The sequence below is a fragment of the Notechis scutatus genome, chromosome 2 (assembly GCF_049901735.1).
Source record: "Notechis scutatus isolate UNSWTSFEM ecotype Mainland chromosome 2, rNotScu1.2, whole genome shotgun sequence".
NCBI lineage: Eukaryota > Metazoa > Chordata > Lepidosauria > Squamata > Elapidae > Notechis > Notechis scutatus.
Genome location: NC_142010.1, coordinates 249,255,557 through 249,276,905, shown reverse-complemented (window position 1 = coordinate 249,276,905; position 21,349 = coordinate 249,255,557). Strand labels below are relative to the sequence as shown.

Below are 21,349 nucleotides of genomic sequence, written 5' to 3'. Positions count from 1 at the left end.
CTGCAAATAGGCTAAATGGTTTCAAAACAAAAGAACCTTTAGAAGTAGTATTTGCAGACATCATAGGTCCAAAGAAACCCAGTATGGGGGTGCTAGATATATACTGAGCATTATGGACCATTATTCTAGATATGGGTTTTGCTATTTAATGAAAAGCAAAACTGAAACATATCAACATTTTTTCAATTGGCTTAGGTTTGCTGAAAGAAAGTCTAAGCGACAACTGATAACCCTGGTGACAGATAATGGCACGGAATTTATTAATAACAAATTCCAGAACAGACTTAAGGTAGCTGGAATAGAGCATAAGAAGTCTGCTCCATACAGGCCAGAACATAACGCTTTTATTGAAAGAAGAGGCCATACACTACAGGCAATGGTTAGAACAATGTTAAATGATTCTGGGTTACCTGATTCTTTGTGGGGGAGGCTACAATGTGTGCTAATAACATATTGAACAACGTTGTTAATACAACAACAGGTGAAATTCCATTCACCAGATGGCATGGCAGGAAACTTGACCTAAGTTACCTGCACACATTTGGTGCACCAGCATGGGTGCATATTCCTGCACAAATCAGAAAAAAGGGCAACATAGAGCTAAAAGATTTTTCTTCGTTGGTTATCAGGCAAACCATAGGGCATATAGATTTTGGGAGAAAGGCACATCTAAAGTGTTATGTAGTGCTAGTGCCCAATTTCTAGAACATGAAGGATGGGAGAAATTAGAACAGGATGTCAATAAAGATGTAATTATTGAATCCTATAGAAATCCCATTAGTTATCCCTGTAACTTTAAAAATAAAGTAAAGAGACAAATACAGGATGAAATAGTGCCCATAAAGGAAGAAACAGATTCAATAGCTGAACAGGATGAGGAAGATGAACAGGTAGTAGTTCAACAAAGTCCTCCTGTAAGCCCTGTAATTCCCAGAAGAACTACACGTGTATCTAGACCGCCTGATAGGTACCAGGCTAACACAGTGTGCCAGATTAATCAAGTTCCTAATTCTGTTGAAGAAATTAAAAAGTATCCTAATAAGGAAAAAGAAAGTTGGTATGCAGCAATGAATAAGGAACTGAATTCATTAAGTGATATGAAGGTGTATGAAAATGCCAAATTACCTGTAGGAAAGAAATCCATTGGCTGCAAATGGATATTTAAGGTAAAAACAGATAAAGATGGTAATTTAATCCATAAAGCAAGGTTAGTAGCCCAAGGTTTTAGGCAGAATGCTAATGACTACGATGAGGTGTTTGCACCTAGTCTTAAGGCAGCAACCTTGAGAGCAGCTTTAGTGTGGGCAGCTAGTAAAAACTATATAGTTAACCATCTAGATGTGAAACTGCTTACTTGCACGCCCCATTAAAACATACTATTTATATGAAAAACCTGTTGGTATTAAAAGTGAAAGTAAGAATAATAATGATTGTTGGTTGTTAAAGAAAAGCCTCTATGGTCTTAAACAATCAGGCTATGAATGGAACCAGTATATTGTAAAGGAACTAGACAATATAGGATTTAAAGCTGGTTTAGCCGATCCATGTCTGTTTAAGAGGGAGACAAATGGGAAAGTATCATTATTATTACTATTCACAGATGATATTGCATTGATAACTGAAACTAATGATGAAGCAAATAAAATAATAGCATCATTAGGAAAGAGAATAAAGATCAAGCAATTAGGGGAGATAAAGAAGTATCTCGGTTTGAATATAAAGAAAACACGGAAAGGTTTTAAGATATCTCAGGAAGATAAGATAAGCAAATTGCTAAAAGATTACAAGATGGAGCTTTGTAAGCCAGCTAAGACTCCAATGAGTCAGGAGTTTAGCAACACTGATGTACAAAGCCCTGAGTTTGATAAGGTGATTTATCAATCTTTAATTGGTAGTTTGAGTTATATTAGTAATTGGTCTAGACCAGATATATCGTGACTGCGTGAATCAGTTGGCTAGATTCAATTCTGCACCATGTGAAAGACACTGGATTGCAGCTAAGAGGATATTAAGATATCTTAAAAAGACAATGAATTATTCATTGTATTTAGAACCAAAGGGTGATTTAATTTTGAGTGCTTATGCAGATGCTAGCTTTGCATCAGAAAGAGACACTAGAAAGTCGACTTCAGGAACAGCCATAATGCTGGGTAAGACATTAATAGGCTGGAAGTCAATAAGACAACAGCATATAAGTTTGTCTACTATGGAGGCAGAATTCTCCTGTTTATCATTGTTATGTACAGAATTAATAATGTATAAACAAATGTTAATTGATATAGGTATAACTGTAGATTATCCTATAATTATACATGAAGATAATCAGGCAGCAATTCAAATGGCCACAAATATTGGAGTAAAAACAAGGAGCAAGCATACAGATCTAAGATACCTAAACGTGAGACAATCTGTAAGAAGTAAGATGATTTAGCTAGAGTACTGTATGTCGGAGGACAATTTAGCTGATAATTTTACTAAAGCCCAAGGTGCCAGTAAGCACCAAGAGAGTTGTGAAAAATATGGAATTAGATTGTAAAGGTATTATATATTTATTTCACCCAAAAGGGGAGTATGTTAGGTATAACATTGATACCAAATATGGTTTGGGTGAATAAATATATAAAACTTAGATATCATGGTTTAAGTGCTTATCACTTTAAGCACAATGCAGCAGGCAATTAGCCGATTAAGGGTGCGGTTAGAAGTTACAATATAAGGAAGCATTAGAAGCTGGAAAGCTGTTACTGTAACTGTGTGCTGCTGCGAGTAACTGTGTGTTACTGTGACTAACTGTGATTACTGACTGTGAGTGCCTGTGACTGAACTGTTATTGTTTGCTACTGTTTGCTGAATATCCAGCGTTTGTTTCTCTGGAGAGTGAAACCGGAGGAGGAGAAGATATCTTTATCGGCTGATAAAGATATTGCAAGGACTCTTAACTGGACTATACTAGTGAGTCTTACTGGATGGAAATACTGTGAATGACTTAATGGACTGAATGACAATGCTTAAACTCTAACTGGATTAAAAACTATTTAAACTACAAACAGTGTTTGTGTTCAGTGTGTGTATACTCTGGGGCCCTGCCTGGTTTGACTACTGCTGCAATACTTTTCTAGGGGTTAATCCTCAAACCCTAACATGTTGCTACCAGTTCGGCGACCCACGCCAAATTCTTGCTACTGAGTGCGAACTGGCTGAATAGCATCTCTGATTCTGTACTGTTCTGTTCTGTTCCATTCCATTTATTCTGTTCCATTCTATTCTATTCGGAAGGAGCTGTCTTCACCCTCTTTCTCTCACTCAAACTATCTAAACTGCATTGTCTCTTGCTCCTAGGGCCACAACTGCTTCATCTAGTTCTTCTCAGTGTGCATTCATTTTAATTTTTCTTTATTGGCATTGTATCTAAATGAAAACAGGAGGAAAACTTCGCTGTCTCTTAATCCTCTGGAAAGCAGTCTCTCCCTTTTGGGAATCTGGACTACATTACAAGCTCATTGTTTAGAGGAATACACCAGAGTCTTCCCCAATCTTTTTGGAACCACAACTCCCAGAATTCCCAGTCATCAGTTAGGATCTATTAGTCCGCCATACTTCCACAGGGCAAAAGTTGGAACTTCATTAACATTAACTTAAAAATGATTATGCTAACTTCTAAAATATTTTAATCATTGATGAATAATGTACAGATAAAACAATCTTGCCTGTTAAGTTTCTGTTCCAATAATTTCTTTTTCTCACTTTTTTTAAATAAATGATTTATAAATTTTACATTTCTTTTTTTTTTTTTTTGCAAAAAATCAGAATCAAGTATAATTCAGCACAGAATGAACTTGGGGAGAAGGACAAAGACTGCGGCCAAAGAAACAGGAGAGAGTATACTTTCTGTCCAGAATGTAACAACTGAGAAAATAATGAGCCTAAGATATAACAAAACCAAAAAGGATACATAATTATTTTTCTAGAACAAGTTCAATATAAAGTGCATCAGTAGAAAATACACTTTATCTCTAACAAGTACACAGCATACTTGTTCATACTTGCTTCTATTTTATGGAATAATGATGTCTCCATGCTATTCTATTCTATGTTAAAGCTTTAGAGTCCCAAGCAAGAAACTTATTCTTTGCTTTGAAACCAACTCTCTGAATATCTTTATTCTGAAACCAAAAATTATTCTCATTTTTTTTTTTTTAAGAAAAAGCATTGCGGGGTCTAATGTCCCAAAGGTGGTTTTTCAAGAGGCAACTGGACTTTGTTTGCTTTTTCCTTGAAGACGTTTTGCTTCGCCTCCAAGAAGCTTCCAAAAAACAAAGAAAGTCCAGTTGCCTCTTGAAAAAAACAACAACAACAACTTTGGGACAATCATGACCTGGATGACTGAGACTCTCCGTAGGTAGAAACTGCCATTGTGGAGTTTGCAGCCAGGAGAATGGTAGAAATCGTGAATGAGCTCGTGCCCATGTTCACCAGAGGTTGCTGAACAACAATTCATAGCATTCTTGCCATGTCAGTTAAAAATTGATTCTTGTTTAATATAAAGGCAGAACTGGAAGAAAAAATGGGGTGGAGATGGGGAAATTCATGGACTGAGACTGAAAAAAGAGGGGACTTAATTTCCCCAGAGCATTAAAGTTAGAATTTCCTGGAAGAAGAGAATTCCAAGTAAGAACAAGTAAAAGGTCACTGTTTGAATGATCAAAAAGGTGATTTCTTTAATGACCTTTCAGTTCTAAACAAGATTTGTCACTGAGGAATCCACCAGAAAAATCATAATCTCATAGAAATGGAAGGGGCCTGTAATAGGTCCTCATACATCTCTACCTTTGATCGGAGAGGAATTCATAGGAACCAATTATAAATTATTGTTTCTAATCCCTCCAAAAGTGAAGTACAATCAGCTGTGCTCTTTGTCATGACCGTACAGCCAGCAAGATGCTTGTTTAGCTGCCTTATTCCTACTTTTTTTAAATGGAAGTTTGGCTCTAATTCCGGCCAGCTGTTGTTGACCATGTCTCCATTTCTCAAACAGATGTCCAATTTGGGGAGCAGCAGCCATGCAGGTGCCAAAAAAATTAAGACTGGAAACTATATGGCCAATGTTAAGAGCTAGATCGATGCACAATTCATTGCTCTGTAGATAGCAAGACTCAAAAAGCAGACTAACTGCTGGGGGAACACTTCTAGTTGCTTGGTTTAATGCCAGAAACAACACCCAATAAAATAAAAGAATTGCCTTTCCTTATTGTTTGGAGTGCCTCTTGGTTGGCTTCAGGGCTCAACTTGACAAGAGAATCCAAGACAACATAGCCAAAAAAGTGGGGAGGGTGGAAGAGACAGTGGGGAAAGATCTTTTGAGGGAAGATGTACTGGTCAGAGAAGAATTTTTAAAATAAAGGTTGTTTTTAGCTTGCTGAAAATCAAACACTTAATCAACTAGTAGCTTTTAGTAGTATATCATGCTGGGAAAATCTATACAAAGATAAAGCAAGTGTCTATACAGTATATCATCTCACTATTTCCAGGTCTCCTCAGCAGGGGAGCTGAGAGCAATGCCAGCTTCATTTTTCTACTTCAGATGAAATAATAATTTATTTACCTCAAGTCTCAAACCAATTACAGTGCAGAGTACCCATAGCTATTTTGGTATTTGGGAGTGGAAACTTTCATAAACTTCTCATCCTTTGTCGAGAAGTTAAAATAGAACAGTTATCCTAAATGGCGCATATTCCAATATGCAATTCCAATTACAATAGCAATAGCACTTAGACTTATATACCACTTCATAGTGCTTTAAATCCCTCTCTAAGCAGTTTACAGAGTCAGCATATTTGCCCCCTGGGTCCTCATTTTACCAACCTTGAAAGGCTGAGTCAACCTTCAGCCGGTCGAAATCGAACTGCAGTGGGCAGAATTAACCTGCAATACTGCATTCTAACCACTGTGCCACCATAGCACAAAAATAGAAGAATAATTTTCTGCCCCTTTGTGAAACAAGCTGAGAAGTCCATTGGTGCAGAGTTCAGACTATTTCATGATAGTTCCTTTCTTGCACAAAAGGAGAAAGAAAGTGCATGGGTGTGCGAAATTGCTTGTATCCCATGGACTAGCTCCTGGTCATTCTCATTTCTGTCCTCCCAAAACCAGAGGTGGTATTCAGCACGTTCTGACCAGTTCTGGAGAACCAGTAGCGGAAATTTTGAGTAGTTCGGAGAACCGGCAAATGCCACCTCTGACTGGGGATTTTCCAGTATTCTTCCCCTGCCACGCCCACCAAGCCACTCCCACAGAACCAGTAGTAAAAAAAATTGAATCCCACCACTGTCCAAAACCCATCATATCCCATATCTTATTACCTGGCTCTCAGCTTATTCATCACATGTTCAGAAGAGGAGAGGTCTATGGATATCTACCATAATTCAACAAGAATTCCTTACAGCAAAGTAGGATCTTGATCTAATCAGAATCTGCCATATGAGGGCATATCTATCTATCAAGTTTGGATAACATTGGGGAATCAGATAACTCTTTTAAATTTATTTGCACATGATATGGTTCTGATGCTCTCAAATGCTTCTCATTCAGTTGATAATATTAAGAAAGCCTTAGAAGAATTTACAGAAACCTTTGGACTGTTAATTTTCACAAATCACAAATTTAATATTTTTTTTCACATGCACTCCAAACTTCAAAAGGAAATTTCTATAGATTCAGGGATCCCAACAGTATATTAATCTTTAAAATATGTTGGCATTACTACTACCTAAAACATTAACAAAAATTAATACATGGTTATATTTAAAATGGAATTTTAAGAGAATGAAAAAGGGAGGGGGAGTTGGGAGGGGGATGGAGTAGAAGGGAAGGGAAAGAAAGAGAAAAAACGGGGAAAGAAAGAGAAAGATCTGTCAGGTTTTGGAAGAGGCACAAGACCAATTTACAACTCTGGGACTTCCGGTTTGCAAGGTTTCGGCGGCGGCAGGGATTCGCGACACCGCGCGATCCCTGCTGCGTTCGCCGCCAAGTTTCCCCCGATCCGTTTGGATCTGGGGGATAAAGCTGCCCCGTAGAGGCATCTGAAGACAGGGGGGATCCGGAAAGGGGTTTGGGGGTGATGCAGACCCCCTCCCCAGCTGGCTAAACCCCCTTTTCCCGAGGCGGAGGAACGGCGGTCAGCAATGGCCGCCATGAAGAAATCTACAGCCGGACAAGCAGGTGCAGGAGGAAGAAAGTCGGAAGAATAGTGAAAGTTGCTTCTAACTGGGACAAGACAAGAGAAAGTGACCTGGTGGAATCTTGAAGGCTGCTAAGTATGCATTGTCTCTAGTGAGAGTTAAAAGCTGCGAATATTTTAAAAGGGAAAGTTTTTTCTTTGTTCCATTCTCCTTCCTAAAGTGACAGCGGAGGGAAATCTTTTTGGCTGTGAGTAGGAAGGGAGAGGGGAAAAAATTGGAGCAAAATTTGAAAATAAGGAGAAGATTGCCTAGAATTTTAAAGAGTTACTAAACATCAATAAGACTTCCAAAAAATATATTTGAAAGAGAACTTTGTGATTAAACTTTAACTCCAGAAAGACAAAGTGAAGAAGAAGGTATTTAAAAGAAACAGCCTGTTTGGATTGTTTGGTGACTTTGGAACTTTTGAGAATTATTTCTGATTAAAACATCTGGGTGGTTGTCTGGAAAAACTTTTTCTCTACACAATGGCATCACTTGTGGATGGATTGAAACTTGTATATCAAAAATATGAAAAAGAAAAACAAGAAGGGAATGATGGTCTTGGCACTATTTTTCAATTTTTAGAAATGGCGGTTTATACTTATGTGAAGCAGAATGAACAACAGGATGAAGGGGACAAAGAAGAAGCCATCTTTGATGAACAAATGACTTTGGTTGGAGAAGGGAAAAAGGAAGAGAAAAAGGAAAAGAGGACTCTAAGATCTGGAAAAACAACCCAAAAAGAGAAGAATAAGGTGAAAAAGGGACATTGTGTTAGGAAACAACAGAAAGGGGGAAAACAGAATAAAAGGGAGGTGGAGAGACAAGGGGTTAAAGAGGACAAGGAGAAGAAGAAGCAAGGGAGAAAGGAAGGGATGAGAAGCCCTCATGGTGGGGAGCAAGATGTTAAGAAGCAAAAGCTTTTTAGAGATAATGGATAAACTTTATTGATAAAGGGATTCTAGAAAGGTACATAAGACTGTTTTTTTTATATTTGTATTTAGAAATAACCATAGAAAATTGGAAATAATATGTAATTTAAAATGTGATAAAATATTTAACATAAACTAGTGAAATTTTTGTTAAGAAAAAAGAAATACTGTAATGAAATATGATTTAAGATTGTTATCTGGGGGGGGGGGTGGTAATAATTTTTGGAAAGCATAACTGTTCCCACAAAGGCATGATATTTAATTGAAATGGATAAAATGTTTAAGATATTTAAGATTGTTAATATTAATGATTAGACTATGGTATATTAGCGAATGTTTTTGTGAAATGAGAGATTTGAAGTAGAAGAAGGAGGAACATCGTAATGAAATAATGAGCTATAATAAGTGATGTGGGGGGGGAATAACTATGGAAAATAGGGCTCCCATAAAAGTATATGATTTAATTGAAAAGTAATGTGTTAAACGTTAAAGATATAAATGAATATCAATACTAATGAATAGATTTGTATCATTTTTGATAACATAGTATAATTTTAGAATGTACCAGACAGAATCCCAATGTAAGTTATGTGTTTTATATTAAGTATTATAAATATAGGGGAGAGAGATAAAGGCATCATACTCCATATAGTGTACAGGAGAAGTTTTTCTTCTTTTTTAAAGAAGAAAAATAAATGGATGGCTGTAAATAGAACAGACAAAGAATAATAAATATTATGATCTGAATTGAGAGGAGATAAATAAAATAAAATTGAGAAAATTTAAAAGAGAGGAGAAGTTATATAGAAAATTGAAAATGTTAATAAGATATGAAATGGTATATAAAAGGAATATGAATTTGAATTTGTGTCTGTACCAAGAGTTATAACCCAGGACTAAGCAACTTTCAGAAAAGAGATCTTTTATGTTTTTATGTTTTCTGTTTGTGTGTATTTATGTATTGTATGTCTTGAAGAATTAATAAAACTTGTTTAAAAAAAAAGACCAATTTACAACTCTGTTTGGTGCCAGCTACAAAGGGTTTGACATTGCACAAAAGACAGCAGCAGCTGCTCAGTTTTTAGTACAGTGGAGCTCGGCTATCATAGCCAAAAAATTCCTGCACCCCACACTTACACCTACACGTTCATACTTATAACTAGATAGGCGGAATAGTACTTCATGCAGTTTTTGCTACCCTATAAAGCAAATCCTGCTGTTGCTTTGTATCAAGAACAAATATAATGTCTCTAAGTACAATGCTGCATTATAAAATTGCAGTAAGTAATAGGTATAAGCACGGAATATAAGTATCAGTTATAACTTTCTTACATCCATACCTTCTCTTTACTGAGTTTCACCTTTTTATTTTCTTACTATTTCATTATAAACATTTGTAATATCTATGTGGGCACTAGAATAAAAACTGATTTGATAGCAGATCATTTTTTTTTTGTTTAATGATCCTGTAATCCAGCTGACAAGCTCAGTGTCTTTTACTGCTGGGCCATCACACTCTCGTAGTAATGTAGAAAGTCAGCACCCAATCTCCAGAAGAGTGAAATATTTGAGGAATATTAAAAGAGACAAAATATTATATTTCCCAAAAGGAGAAATGGAGAAACATGCTCTTAAAAACAGAAAGCAGACTCAATCTTTCTTAATAGCCCCCAGCAAATATTTTGTGCCCATTAAGAAGGATTGGACCAGCCTATTCAGAAACCAGCCACAGTTTTCATGCCCCAAGCAGAAACTGAGGAGGCCAGCTTTTAGAAATGCAGATTTGGTAATCCATTCAGAAAGACTGGATCAAGACAGAAATTCAGATAAGCAAAAAACAAAAGGTTGACAAAATTAGCTCAGACAAGCACTTAGGATTTGCATTTCCTCTTTTGCCTGTAGAGGCAACTATGACCCCTACATGACCCTTACACGACCCCATAGGAATCTTGCCACACTAAAGCAGACTATTTGCCCCATAAAACATATACTCTGGGAATTATTAAGGAGGAGCTGTCTTCACCCTCTTCCTCTCACCTGAACTATCTAAACTGCATTGTCTGTTGCTCCTCTGGAATGTACTCCATTCCTCCTAAGAATCTGGAGAGTATTCCATCACATCTTTCCACTCTTAGCTGCACAACTAAGTTGGAACACCTAAAGAAACATTAGGCTTGTACCAGATATCCAGAAAGATTAGGTGAAGCCTAGGGCCACAATTGTTCTATCAAGTTCAGGGGTGTCAAGCTCAAGGTCCGTGGGGTTCTAAGATCTGGTCCTTGGAGCCACCCTGGACTGGCCTGTGGTGCCTCTGCCAGCGAAAATGGAGCTCGGGAGGGCAGTCCTCCAGAGCTCCATTTTCATTGGCAGAGGGTTGCAGGCAGTGCTGGCATTCTACGTTTGGCCTGGTTTGAGTGAACTGGTAATAAAAATGTTACTGATTGGCTGAACCGGTAGTAAAAAAAAAAAAAAAAAGCTACTGGTTTGGCTGAACCAGTGTTTCTTTTTTTTCCTCCTGATGATCAGCTGTTCCGATGATCAGCTGTGCTGGAATCCCCCTCGCTGTCTTACTGCTTCGCCCAGGAAGCTTCCCTGAGGCCCAGGAGGCCAAAAGCGGAGCACAGGGGAGTGCTGTACAGCCCCTCTACACTCCGTTTTTGGCCTCCTGGGCCTCAGGGAGCAAAAACAGCCTCCCAGGAGGCTTCCCTGAGGCCCAGGAGACAAAAGAACGGAGCGTGGTGGGAGGGTGCTGCAAAAAGAAGAAGAAGCCACGCCCACCCAGTCACATGGCCACGCCCACCTAGCCACACCCACAGAACCAGTAGTAAAAATATTTGCATCCCGCCCCTGGTTGCAGGAGGCCGTTGCAGCTAAAAATGGTGCTCTCCATGGGTGGCCCTCCTGAGCTCCGTTTTACTGGCAGAGGGTTCAGGAGGCCATCGCAGCTGAACATCCTTCTGATTCTTAGACTCTTTTTCTGTTTATTTTCACATTGTTTGAGTATGAAAGATCATTGGTGAGGGAAGCAGAAAACAAGCAGGCGTTCCATCAATATGCAGGTGTCTCAGAACATGAATCATGGAGGTTCTCAGTCAAACTAGTTCACGTCCTGAACTGATTGCTCCCATCATTCACAGGCTTCTTCTAAGTAACCCAGACTATAAAAGGCTTCCTGTCCCACTGTTCTGACCCAAACCTGGTTCCAAGAGAGCAAACAGCACAACCTCTTAATGTTTCATCTATGAATCCTGTTTCTTCACAGATAAAAGGCTGCTTCCAACTAATTAGCTCCGACAAGGAAGAGCCCTGCCAAGTTTTTGCAAGGCTGCCAAAAAACAACAGATAAGAAATAGTTTACAACACAAGAGTCTTCAAATACTAACTGGAATGTCGACGAGGCTGAGTTTCAAAACGACTTTGCTTCCTACAAGGAACGTTCACTGCACAGCTGCCTTTTATCTTCTTGAAGAAGGGGGCCATTACCTTGCAGACTTACTCCCGAGTCGCCCGTGCTGTTGTAGCTGCTCTTTCCTGCGAGCAATCCTGCATGCACACGCACTTGGCACAGGCTCCTCAGGAACCTCATCACTGCTGCCAGCCCCCACAATCTCTGAAGGCAGCAGTCCACTCCCTAATGGTCCTGGCCCCTCATCTGAGTCCTCGCTCTCCTCAGCCATCCGCACCTGCTGCCGGCTAACCACAACACCCAGCGATATTTTGTGCTCTTCCTAAATTTAACTATGCTTTTGAAGTTTTTGATTGCCTTCCCTATCTTGACTTTTAGCTACTTCCCCATCCCTTCTCCAGTTCTGATTTGCTTTCTGGTCCTGATTTTTATGCTTGCTTTTCTTCATCCCACTTTATGATCCTCCAATTTTGCTGATTCAGACAAAAATCTATAAAAATAGATAAACCTATCCAGGCTTTTGGAATATTGCAACCAGTTTTGCTATATTGTGGCAACCAAAACTGGTTGCAATATTGTTAGTGTGGTCTTACCAAGGCATTATAAAGTAGTACCAACACTTCATGTGACAGAATCAAAATCACGTGAAGAGTCAGTACCATCTTATAATGCCTTGGTAAGACCAAACTTGGAATATTACACCCAGTTTTGGTTGCCACTTTATAAAATAGATATTGAGGCTCTAGAAAGAGTGCAGAGAAGAACAACAAAGGTGGTTAGAGGACTGGAGGCTAAAACATAAAGAATATTTGCAGGAATTGGGTATGTCAAATCTAATGAAAAGGAGGACTAAGGGTGATATGACAGTAGTCTTCCAATATATTAGGGGCTGCCACAAAGAAAAAGGGGTCAACTTATTCTTCAAAGCACCTGAAGGCAGGATAAGAAGCAATAGATAGAAACTAATGAAGTAGAGATCCAACATAGAAATAAGGTGAAATTTCCTGATATTTATAACAATCAATCAGTGGAATGGTTTGCCTTCAGAAGTTGTGGGTGCTTCATCACTGGAGGTTTTTAAAAAGAGATCGAACAGCCATTTCTGAAATAGGTATAGGTTTCCTGCTTGAGTGGGGGGGTGGACTAGAAGACCTCCAAGGTCCCTTCCAACTGTACTATTCTGTATACATTATTTCTGTGCTTCGAAAACAAGAAGAATCACACTATTACAACAACATGAATAGATAATGTATAAGGTATTTATATGCCATTGATAAACTGATGCCTATGTGACCTCTCTTCCTTGGACAATCTGACATTCTTGCTTCCAAAAATAATAGCCCTCACTTCCATACCTTCATGATCACAATCATCCTACATTCCTTAGAATTTAGTGTAATCTTTTTACGACTTTGATTTTGCTTGCTAATCGCCTGGCAATCTCTGCATTCTTTTGCTAGCTCAAAAAAGAAAGCAGATTTTTCTGAACCCCTCCATTTAGCTCAACTTCTTCAGATAGGATTTCCACCACAACTGGGAGCCATATCCCTGAGCCAAGAAATGGGTGAAGAATAAACAAATCACTCATATAGTATGCATACATATAGCTAGTATGATTATATTGTATGTCATCAGTTTTTCTTTTGTCATATGAATGGAATGGAAGAGAAGAGAAGAGAAGAGAAGAGAAGAGAAGAGAAGAGTTGGGAGGGACCTTGGAGGTCTTCTAGTCCAACCCCCGGTTTAGGCAGAAAACCTTATACCATTTCAGACAAATGGTTATCCAATCTCTTCTTTAAAACTTCCAGTGTTGGAGCATTCACAACTTCTGGAGGCAAGTTGTTCCACTGATTAATTGTTCTAACTGTCTGGACATTTCTCCTTAGTTCTAGGTTGCTTCTCTCCTTGATTAGTTTCCACCCATTGCTTCTTGTCCTGCTCTCAGGTGCTTTGGAGAATAGCTTGACATCTCTTCTTTGTGGCAGCCCCTGAGATATTGAAACACTGCTATCACATCACCCCTAGTTCTTCTTTTCATTAATCTAGACATACCTAGTTCCAGCAACCGTTCTTTATATATTTTAGCCTCCAGTCCCCTAATCATCTTTGTTGCTCTTGTCTGCACTCTTTCTAGAGTCTCAACAGCTTTTTTACATTGTGGCAACCAATATTAAAAATACTATTTAACAACAAAACTCTGGAGGGCCCTGAGAATTTCACCCAAAGTTTTTCAGGGGGAACAAATTATTCATTGTTCTCCTACGTACAGGGTTTGTGGTATGAGAGGAAAGTGAGATATCAAGAAAAATATTTCAACCATCAGAAGTTTAGGATGTACTAATATCTCAGTATCCTAGGTCTTGCTCCCATTTCTGATAAGTGAGATAATTTATCATTTTCCTGAGAACTAGGCTGGGATAAATAAATATATGTATATTAACAAGCCACAGAATTCTCCCTTTCATTTTAGAACACCGAGATCCCAAGTTCTTAAGCCTTCAACATTTCATTTGGCAATAGAACTTTAGATGTCCTGCACAAGTGCAATAAAAGCAAAGCAAGACATTCATTTCCACAGGCAGTTAGAAAGGAACAGCTGGTGCTGGCAGATGTTGCCCATGATTAAATTCAGAAGGAATTTGACACATAAAGCTGGAGCATCATAGCTGGGGGACAATGAATTATCTTCCTTCCCTCCCCCACTTAATATGTATCATTTTTGCAGCCCGTTTGGCTGGAAGCCAACTTTCATATAACTCAATTATAGGCTTCTGGTTCAATTAAACATTATATAATCTATATTTAAAGAAGAATTTTTTTTAGTGAAGCTTAGCAAAGATTTGAAATGAGTCCTTTGAACTCCTAGAAGCCAGGATAGTTTAGGGGACAGTTATCCTTGGTTGTGAGAGGCATTGGCATAACTGAACCACTCATGTTAAAATCCTATTAGAAATTTGGTATACTGTAGGGACAGGTCAAGATACCATCTAGTTAAAGAGACATGGTGGTGCAAGTGGTTAGAATGCAGTAGACTGCCGGCTACTTCTGCTGATTGCTGGCTGGCTGCCTGCAGTTTGGCAATTCGATTCTCATTGGCTCTAGTTTGACTCAGTCTTCCATCCTTCTGAGGTCAGTAAAATGAGAACTAGATTGTTGGAGGCAATAGGCTGACTGTCAATGTTTCCACACTGATGAACCTAACCAAAACAAGCGCGGCCAAGACGATCCACTCTCTTAATGCAAAACTTTGTTGAGTACATCATTTCAGCACAGATGAGGGAAAAACCGGATCTAACCATTTCCCATGCAAACCCACATAGTTAACGTTTTAGGCTTCCCCTCCCCCTATTAGACCAGGTCACGTTGTCCAATGGTATTGTTTTGAGAAAGTCTTTTTGTTAAACACCTGCCAAAGTGTTCTTGGTTCTCACAGCTGGTATCTTGATGTCTGGAAGCTATATTCTATCTACCCTTCCATCCCACAATAGATCATTGGCAAGCTGAGAATCAATAATAGTTGCAGCAGAGGCTTTTGAAGTTTGACAGTGACTCTATAAACTGTTTAGAGAGGGCTGTAAAGCGGTATATAAAGTCTAAGTGCTATTGCTATTGTTAGGCAAAGCAATGAAAGGTTCCAACCCCGGACTCCAAGTCCAGCTTGGTCCAGTTAATCAGTCAGGCACTGGAGGCAGAAAATCCCACATGTACTATTTTATGGGAGGAAAAATACATCAATAATACTTTAATAGCTGACATTTCTACCCTCCCATCAAATCCAATTCAGTTTTCTGAAGCAACTACTATTTATTGTGTGGTAAAACCATTAGAAGGTGGGTGCCCAATTTTTTGTCTTGCCTTAGCCGCAGTGAAGAGAATTGTCTTTGGCAGCATATAAACTATATAATGTAGTTAATATATACCAATAAATCTTCTTTATTTTTAATTTTTGTTTATGATTTTTGTTTAATTTTTGTCTTGTGGGGCCACATTACTAGCCAACTAGAACCACATGCAGCCAATGGCTTACACAGTTGGGCATGCCTGCATTAGAAGAATATATTTGTAGCTCAGGGTTCAACTGTGGGGTTCTGGGTGCCCTTTGAGATTGATTGTTTTGTTGCAGATGTTTCATTACCCAGCTAGGTAACTTCATCAGTGCTACAAAGAGAGTGGAGTTTGCACTCTGTTTATATACAAATGGCTTGCCTTGCCAGTGTTGGTGGGAAGTTTCTTAGTGTTCCTTGATTAGGCTGGTATATATCAACAATACCTTCAAAGGAATAAAATTCACAAGGGAAGAAAAAAACATCAAACACATAACCTCAGCAAAGGCACTAATGTTACCTAATTGGGTAATAAAATGTCTGAAAGAATAGAGGCAAGATCAGAGAGCACCAAGGACCCCATGGTAAAACCATTACCATGGTTAAATTCAGTCCGCAAAGTAACCCCTTTAGGACAGATGAGAAAAAGATGTACCGGTCAGTGATGAGCTGCAAACTTTTTAACAACCGGTACTCTGGCTGGGTAGGCATGGCCGGTTGGTCATGTGACTGGGTGGGTGATGTCACTCATCACACCTAGCCCCGCCTCCTGGCCACTCGCCTCAAAGGAACAGGTAGGATTCAGCTGGTTGGGGATAATCCCACCGCTGGCTGGCCCTGCCCCCGCCCATTTTTCAGCCTGTTTTTCGGCCATTTTCAAGCCTTTTTTCAGGCTGTTTTTCCAGCCAAAACAGCCTGAAAATGGCCTGAAAACAGCCCAAAAGACAGGCCATTTTCAGGCCATTTTGGGGGGCAAAAAAGAGGCTGAACATGGCCCCCAAAGCAGGCAGGAGCTGGTGGTCCGATTTGCTGTTTCTCCAAACTGCACAGAATCAGAACAAGGGGTTCAGGCGAACCTGTCCAAACCTGCAGCAGCCCACGTCTGGTACCAGTATATATTTATTCAGTCAGTCAATAACATTTTACATTGTGACCCAGAAGTTTTGCTAACTCAACCCTAACTTTGTTTCAAGTCCACTGAATGAGTTAGCCTTCAATAAACTCCAGAAAACAACAATAACCCTGTTTAGATTCATATGAAAATGGTATTTTGTAAATCCACAGCTGAATAAACCTGACATTTTCCCATTTTCAGCTTCATCAAGAATATAACTTTAATATGAGACTTCCGGTTTGAGCTTCTTCGGCGACAGACTGAAACCTCATCTCTGCGAGGCTTCGATCCGTGCTCGCCACTGGAGCACCCCGAGCCGGCTGGTTTCAAGGCTAAGCCACCCCGTAGAGGTGGTGAAGAAGGGGGAGACTGCCTGCAGGGTTGAGGAGAGCCGCATCTCTCCTCCCCAGCTGGCCATTACTCCCTTTCCCGAAGGCGGTTGTAGCGGTGGTCAGAAATGGCCACCACAAAGAAGAACTCGACCGGAAAAGAATGTGCAGGAGGAAGATAAGAAGAGAAAGTTTTGGTTGACCAGATCAAACAGCAAAAGCAACAAATAAGGTACCCTGGAATTGAAACTATTAAAAAAAAACAATAACATTGTTCCCTAAGAAGATTTTTAAGCTGCAAAGGAGAGAGAAAGGGGAAAAGGTTTGGCTTTTTTTTCTCCTTTTCCTATACTGACAGCTAAGAGACTTAAGCAAGAAATTGGAAAAAAAATCCACTTTGACATTAATAGGCATTTAATGCTGAAAATAAAAAGTCAAAGGGAGAATAAAGATTTCTGGATAATCAAAAGCTTTTGAAAACAGGAAAGGAGAGAAAAAGAATAAAAGGCAGGATCTGGAAGGGAGGAGACTGCCTGGAATTAAAAAGAACTTACAGCAAAATCTCAACAAGACTTCAAAAGATACATCTTAACTGAAATATCGCAACAAAAACCCCAGGAAGAGAAAGTGGAAAAAGAAATAAGAAGAAATAACTTGGGACTATTTGAATTACTTGATGATTTCTGGATTTTTGGTTATTGTATTTGAATGACTAAAATCAATTGGGTGGTTGTTTAAAACTGTTTAAAATGGCTCCACTTTTAGAAGAACTGAAAATGGAACTTAAAAAGTACAAAGAAGATGCACAAGAAGGGAGAGGTTCTTTTGGCTTCGTATTTCAGTTTTTAGAAATGGAGATTTGGAATTATGAGAAACAACAAGAAATGCCTGCAGAACAAGAAGATTGCGACAAAGAAGAAGCCATCTTTAATGAACAAGTAATCTTAGGTGGGGGGAAAAAAGGAAAGGGGGGAAAGAGAATGGAAAGTTTAAGATTGGGAAAAACAACTCCCCCTCCCCCCCAAAATAGAGTGAAAAATAAGTATAAAATCAGAAAGCAACAGAAGAGGGAAATGCAGAAGAGAGAATTAGAAATAGAGAGACAAGGGGGTAAAAAGGGAAGGGAGAAGATGAGAGGGAAGAAAGAAAGGAAAAGAAGTTATAAAGGACAGAAACAAAATATAGAGAAACAGGACCTGTTTAGAGATAATGGGTGAAAATTTAATGGAAAAAGGGATTCTGCAAAGGTACATAAGATAATATTGTTATATTAGAAACAGAAATAATTTTAGAAAATATGAAACAATGTATGATTAAAATGTTTGATAAAATAGCTATCGTAATTCAGTGGAATGCTTGTCAATAAATAAATGTAACAAAATGAATATTTAATGATTTACAAAACATATGTGAAGAGAAGGGAAAAATTAATTATGGAAATTATATGTGTCTTTAAGGAAGTATGATATTTAATTGAAAAGAAGTGTTAAAGATGTTCAGATTTTAATGATTATTAATGATAGAACTGAATTGGAATGGAATGAGGGTTTATAATTACATATATTTATAATCTTTTTTTTAAAAAAAGAATATAGTGTGTATTATAAGAATGTACCAAGCAGAATTTGATTGGAAGTTATGTATTATGTATTATATTGAAGGTCATAACCTTAAGGTATATATTGATGTTTAAATAAGAGTTGAATGATGTAATTAAAAGATATAAAGGTGTCATACTCCAATTAGTAACTACAGGAGAAAATTTGTTTAATGAGAAAAGATAATATGAGATTGAAACAGAACAGACAAAAGTATAAATATAATGATTTGAGATGAGATAATCAAAATAAAATTGAGAAAATTAAAAGAGGGGAAAAACTATATAGAAAATGTTTAAGTGTATGTAAATGTATAGTATAAGATATGGAATAGAACACAAAAAGGAGCATGAAATTGAGTTTTGTGTCTGTATAAAGAAGTTCACCCCGGGACCATGCTATTTTCAAAAAAAATGTTTTACTTGTATTTTGTATGTGTGAAAACCAAAATAAAACTTTATTTAAAAAAAAGAATATAACTTTAATATATGTCTCCATCACAAGTGAAATGACTTTTACTGATTTCTGTTTTCCACCTTTCTACTTTATTTAAAAAAATGGACATAGTTGCCAGGAACAATTCTGAGTGAAGCAAAAAGCTCCACAATTGTGATACGTTCATAAACTTTGTTAACCAGATTTATTTTCATAATGAATTCATTTTTTGATAACAGCAAGGAAGCCTGTTTGGATCATATGAATCATCCCAGTTAACTCATGCAAATCCTCCTCACAGTTCATTACTACTTCTTTTATAATAGTCATTGCAAAGCTCTCATTTCCAAACAGTAGGACAAAACCCAGTTGAATTCTTTTGTTTAATAATTGCACGGCAATATTTGAATAAACCACTTAAGGGTGAAATATTCCAATTCTTGAGGCAAAAACCTGTGTTCTGAACAATTCAAAAGATGCATAAGAAACTTGAATCTGGATGAGATAAAAGAGAATATTCAAGTCACTAGTCAAAAGAATTGATCACAATGAAAACTGAATACACCCATTATCTTCCTTTCCACTCTTTCGCTCACTTCTAATACCTATATCAACTAATCTCAAATTTTGAGATCATTGGCCATAGCTCTCTAAAACTGCTCTGTGGTATTCCAAATCAGAAGAATGGTTGGGCAACCAACTGGCCCTGTGGGCAGCAGTTGTTATAAGGTTATAAGGTCCAGAGGAAAGAATGTCAAAATAACAGAAGAACAAATAGAGTTGGAAGGGACTTTGGAGGTCTTCTAGCCCAGCCCCCTGCTCAAGCAGGAAACCCTTATACCCTTTCAGACAAATGGTTGTCCAATTTCTTCTTACAAACTTCCGGTGTTGAAGCATTCACAACTTCTGATGACACCTCTGGTCCTCACACCTCTGGTCCTCTGGTTCATAGCTACATTATTATACGTGTGTATATATTGTGTTCCTCCTTCTCTCCCTCCAGTGGGAAATTATACCCTCCAATGTTTGTTTGTTTGTTTGTTTGTTTATTTATTCATTCATTCATTCATTCATTCATTCATTCTTGAGATTTATATTGCCGCCTATTCGCACATGGTGACTTAAAGTGGCTTACAAGAATATAAAAACATCATATAAAAAACAATAAAACTAATAAAAGAGAGGATCATATAATAAATTAATAAAATAAAATAATAAAATAAAATAACCCCCTATACCCACCCACCCACCTCAGTGACCACACATCATACAAGCCATTTAAGGGGCTCCATCCCACTCTGGGTTCCCCAGGCCCAATGGCAGAACCAGGTCTTCAACTTCCAGAAGAGTATTATTGTGAGGGCCATTCTAATCTCTGGGGGAATGTTGTTCCAGAGAGAGGGAGCCACCACAGAGAAGGCCCTTCTTCTGGGTCCCACCAGGTGTATCTCCCTAGCGGATGGGACCCACAACATCCCTTGCCTCCCCACTCTAGTGGGTTAGGTAGATGTGACCAGCAAGATAATCCCTCAAATAACCTGGTCCCAAGCCATGAAGAGCTTTAAAGGTGACAACCAGCACCTTGAATTCACCTAGAATAAAAACAGGTGCTCCAGAGGTGGTATTCAGCTGGTTCTGACCAGTTCTGGAGAACCAGTAGAGGAAATTTTGAGTGGTTTAGAGAACTGGCAAGTATCACCTCTGACTGGCCCTGCCCCCATCTATTCTCTGCCTCCCGAGTCCCAGCTGGTCGGCTGGGTCTTCTTTTGTTGCCCTGCACAGGAGAACGGAGCTGGAAAGCAGGTTAGTGGGGTGGGGAATGGAGATTTTGCAGTATCCTTCCCCTGCCACGCCCACCAAGCCACGCCCACAGAACCGGTAGTAAAAAAAAATTGAATCCCACCACTGAGATGCTCTAACCGGGAAGTTAGTTATGACTGAAGCAGCACACAAGCAAGTTAAATGAATCAATAAATAACTGCAATCAGAAGCAATCAGTCTTGAGGAGTAAGGAAGAAACAACAACTAAGTATCCTTCTTCCTCTCAAGGCCAAGAGATCGCCAGTTTTTTGTTTCCAGTTGCAACAGGAAACCAACCAGCTGCAAAACAAAAAACAAAAAAACCTGCAAGTAAAGGTGAGGGAGAGATGTTCTTAGCTTCTTCATTTTAAATAGATTATCAAGCAACTCATTTCAAAAGCATATACAGTACATGTGTACCATTCACCCCGCAATTCCGTTGCTTATCTGTCCAGGCGTCCGGCTGTTTTTGCAAAGTCTTCTGGACGACGTTTGTCTTGTAGATTAGATGTGGATGTGCCCCTTCTCTTGATTCATATTTCTTCACTGGTTCAATAAAGTAGTCTCCATCAGGCAAGTGGAAGTAACCGGTCTAAGAAGAAATATTTGGATTTAATACATAATCATCATCTAAAAGGGAAAAATACCACTCACGCATCGTCACAAAATCTCCAGAACCGTACAAAACCTA

At 38.6% G+C, this 21,349-nt stretch overlaps 1 protein-coding gene across 1 annotated transcript in view; it reads right to left on the bottom strand.

Annotated features, from left to right (window-relative positions):
- Nucleotides 1-21,349, bottom strand: part of ADAMTS12 (ADAM metallopeptidase with thrombospondin type 1 motif 12) — a 187,079-nt gene that overhangs the window by 97,377 nt on the left and 68,353 nt on the right. Inside the window, exon 3 of the mRNA XM_087958535.1 lies at nt 21,079-21,250. Coding sequence (XP_087814661.1) covers nt 21,079-21,250 — 172 coding nt within the window. The remainder of the gene's footprint in view (nt 1-21,078; nt 21,251-21,349) is intronic.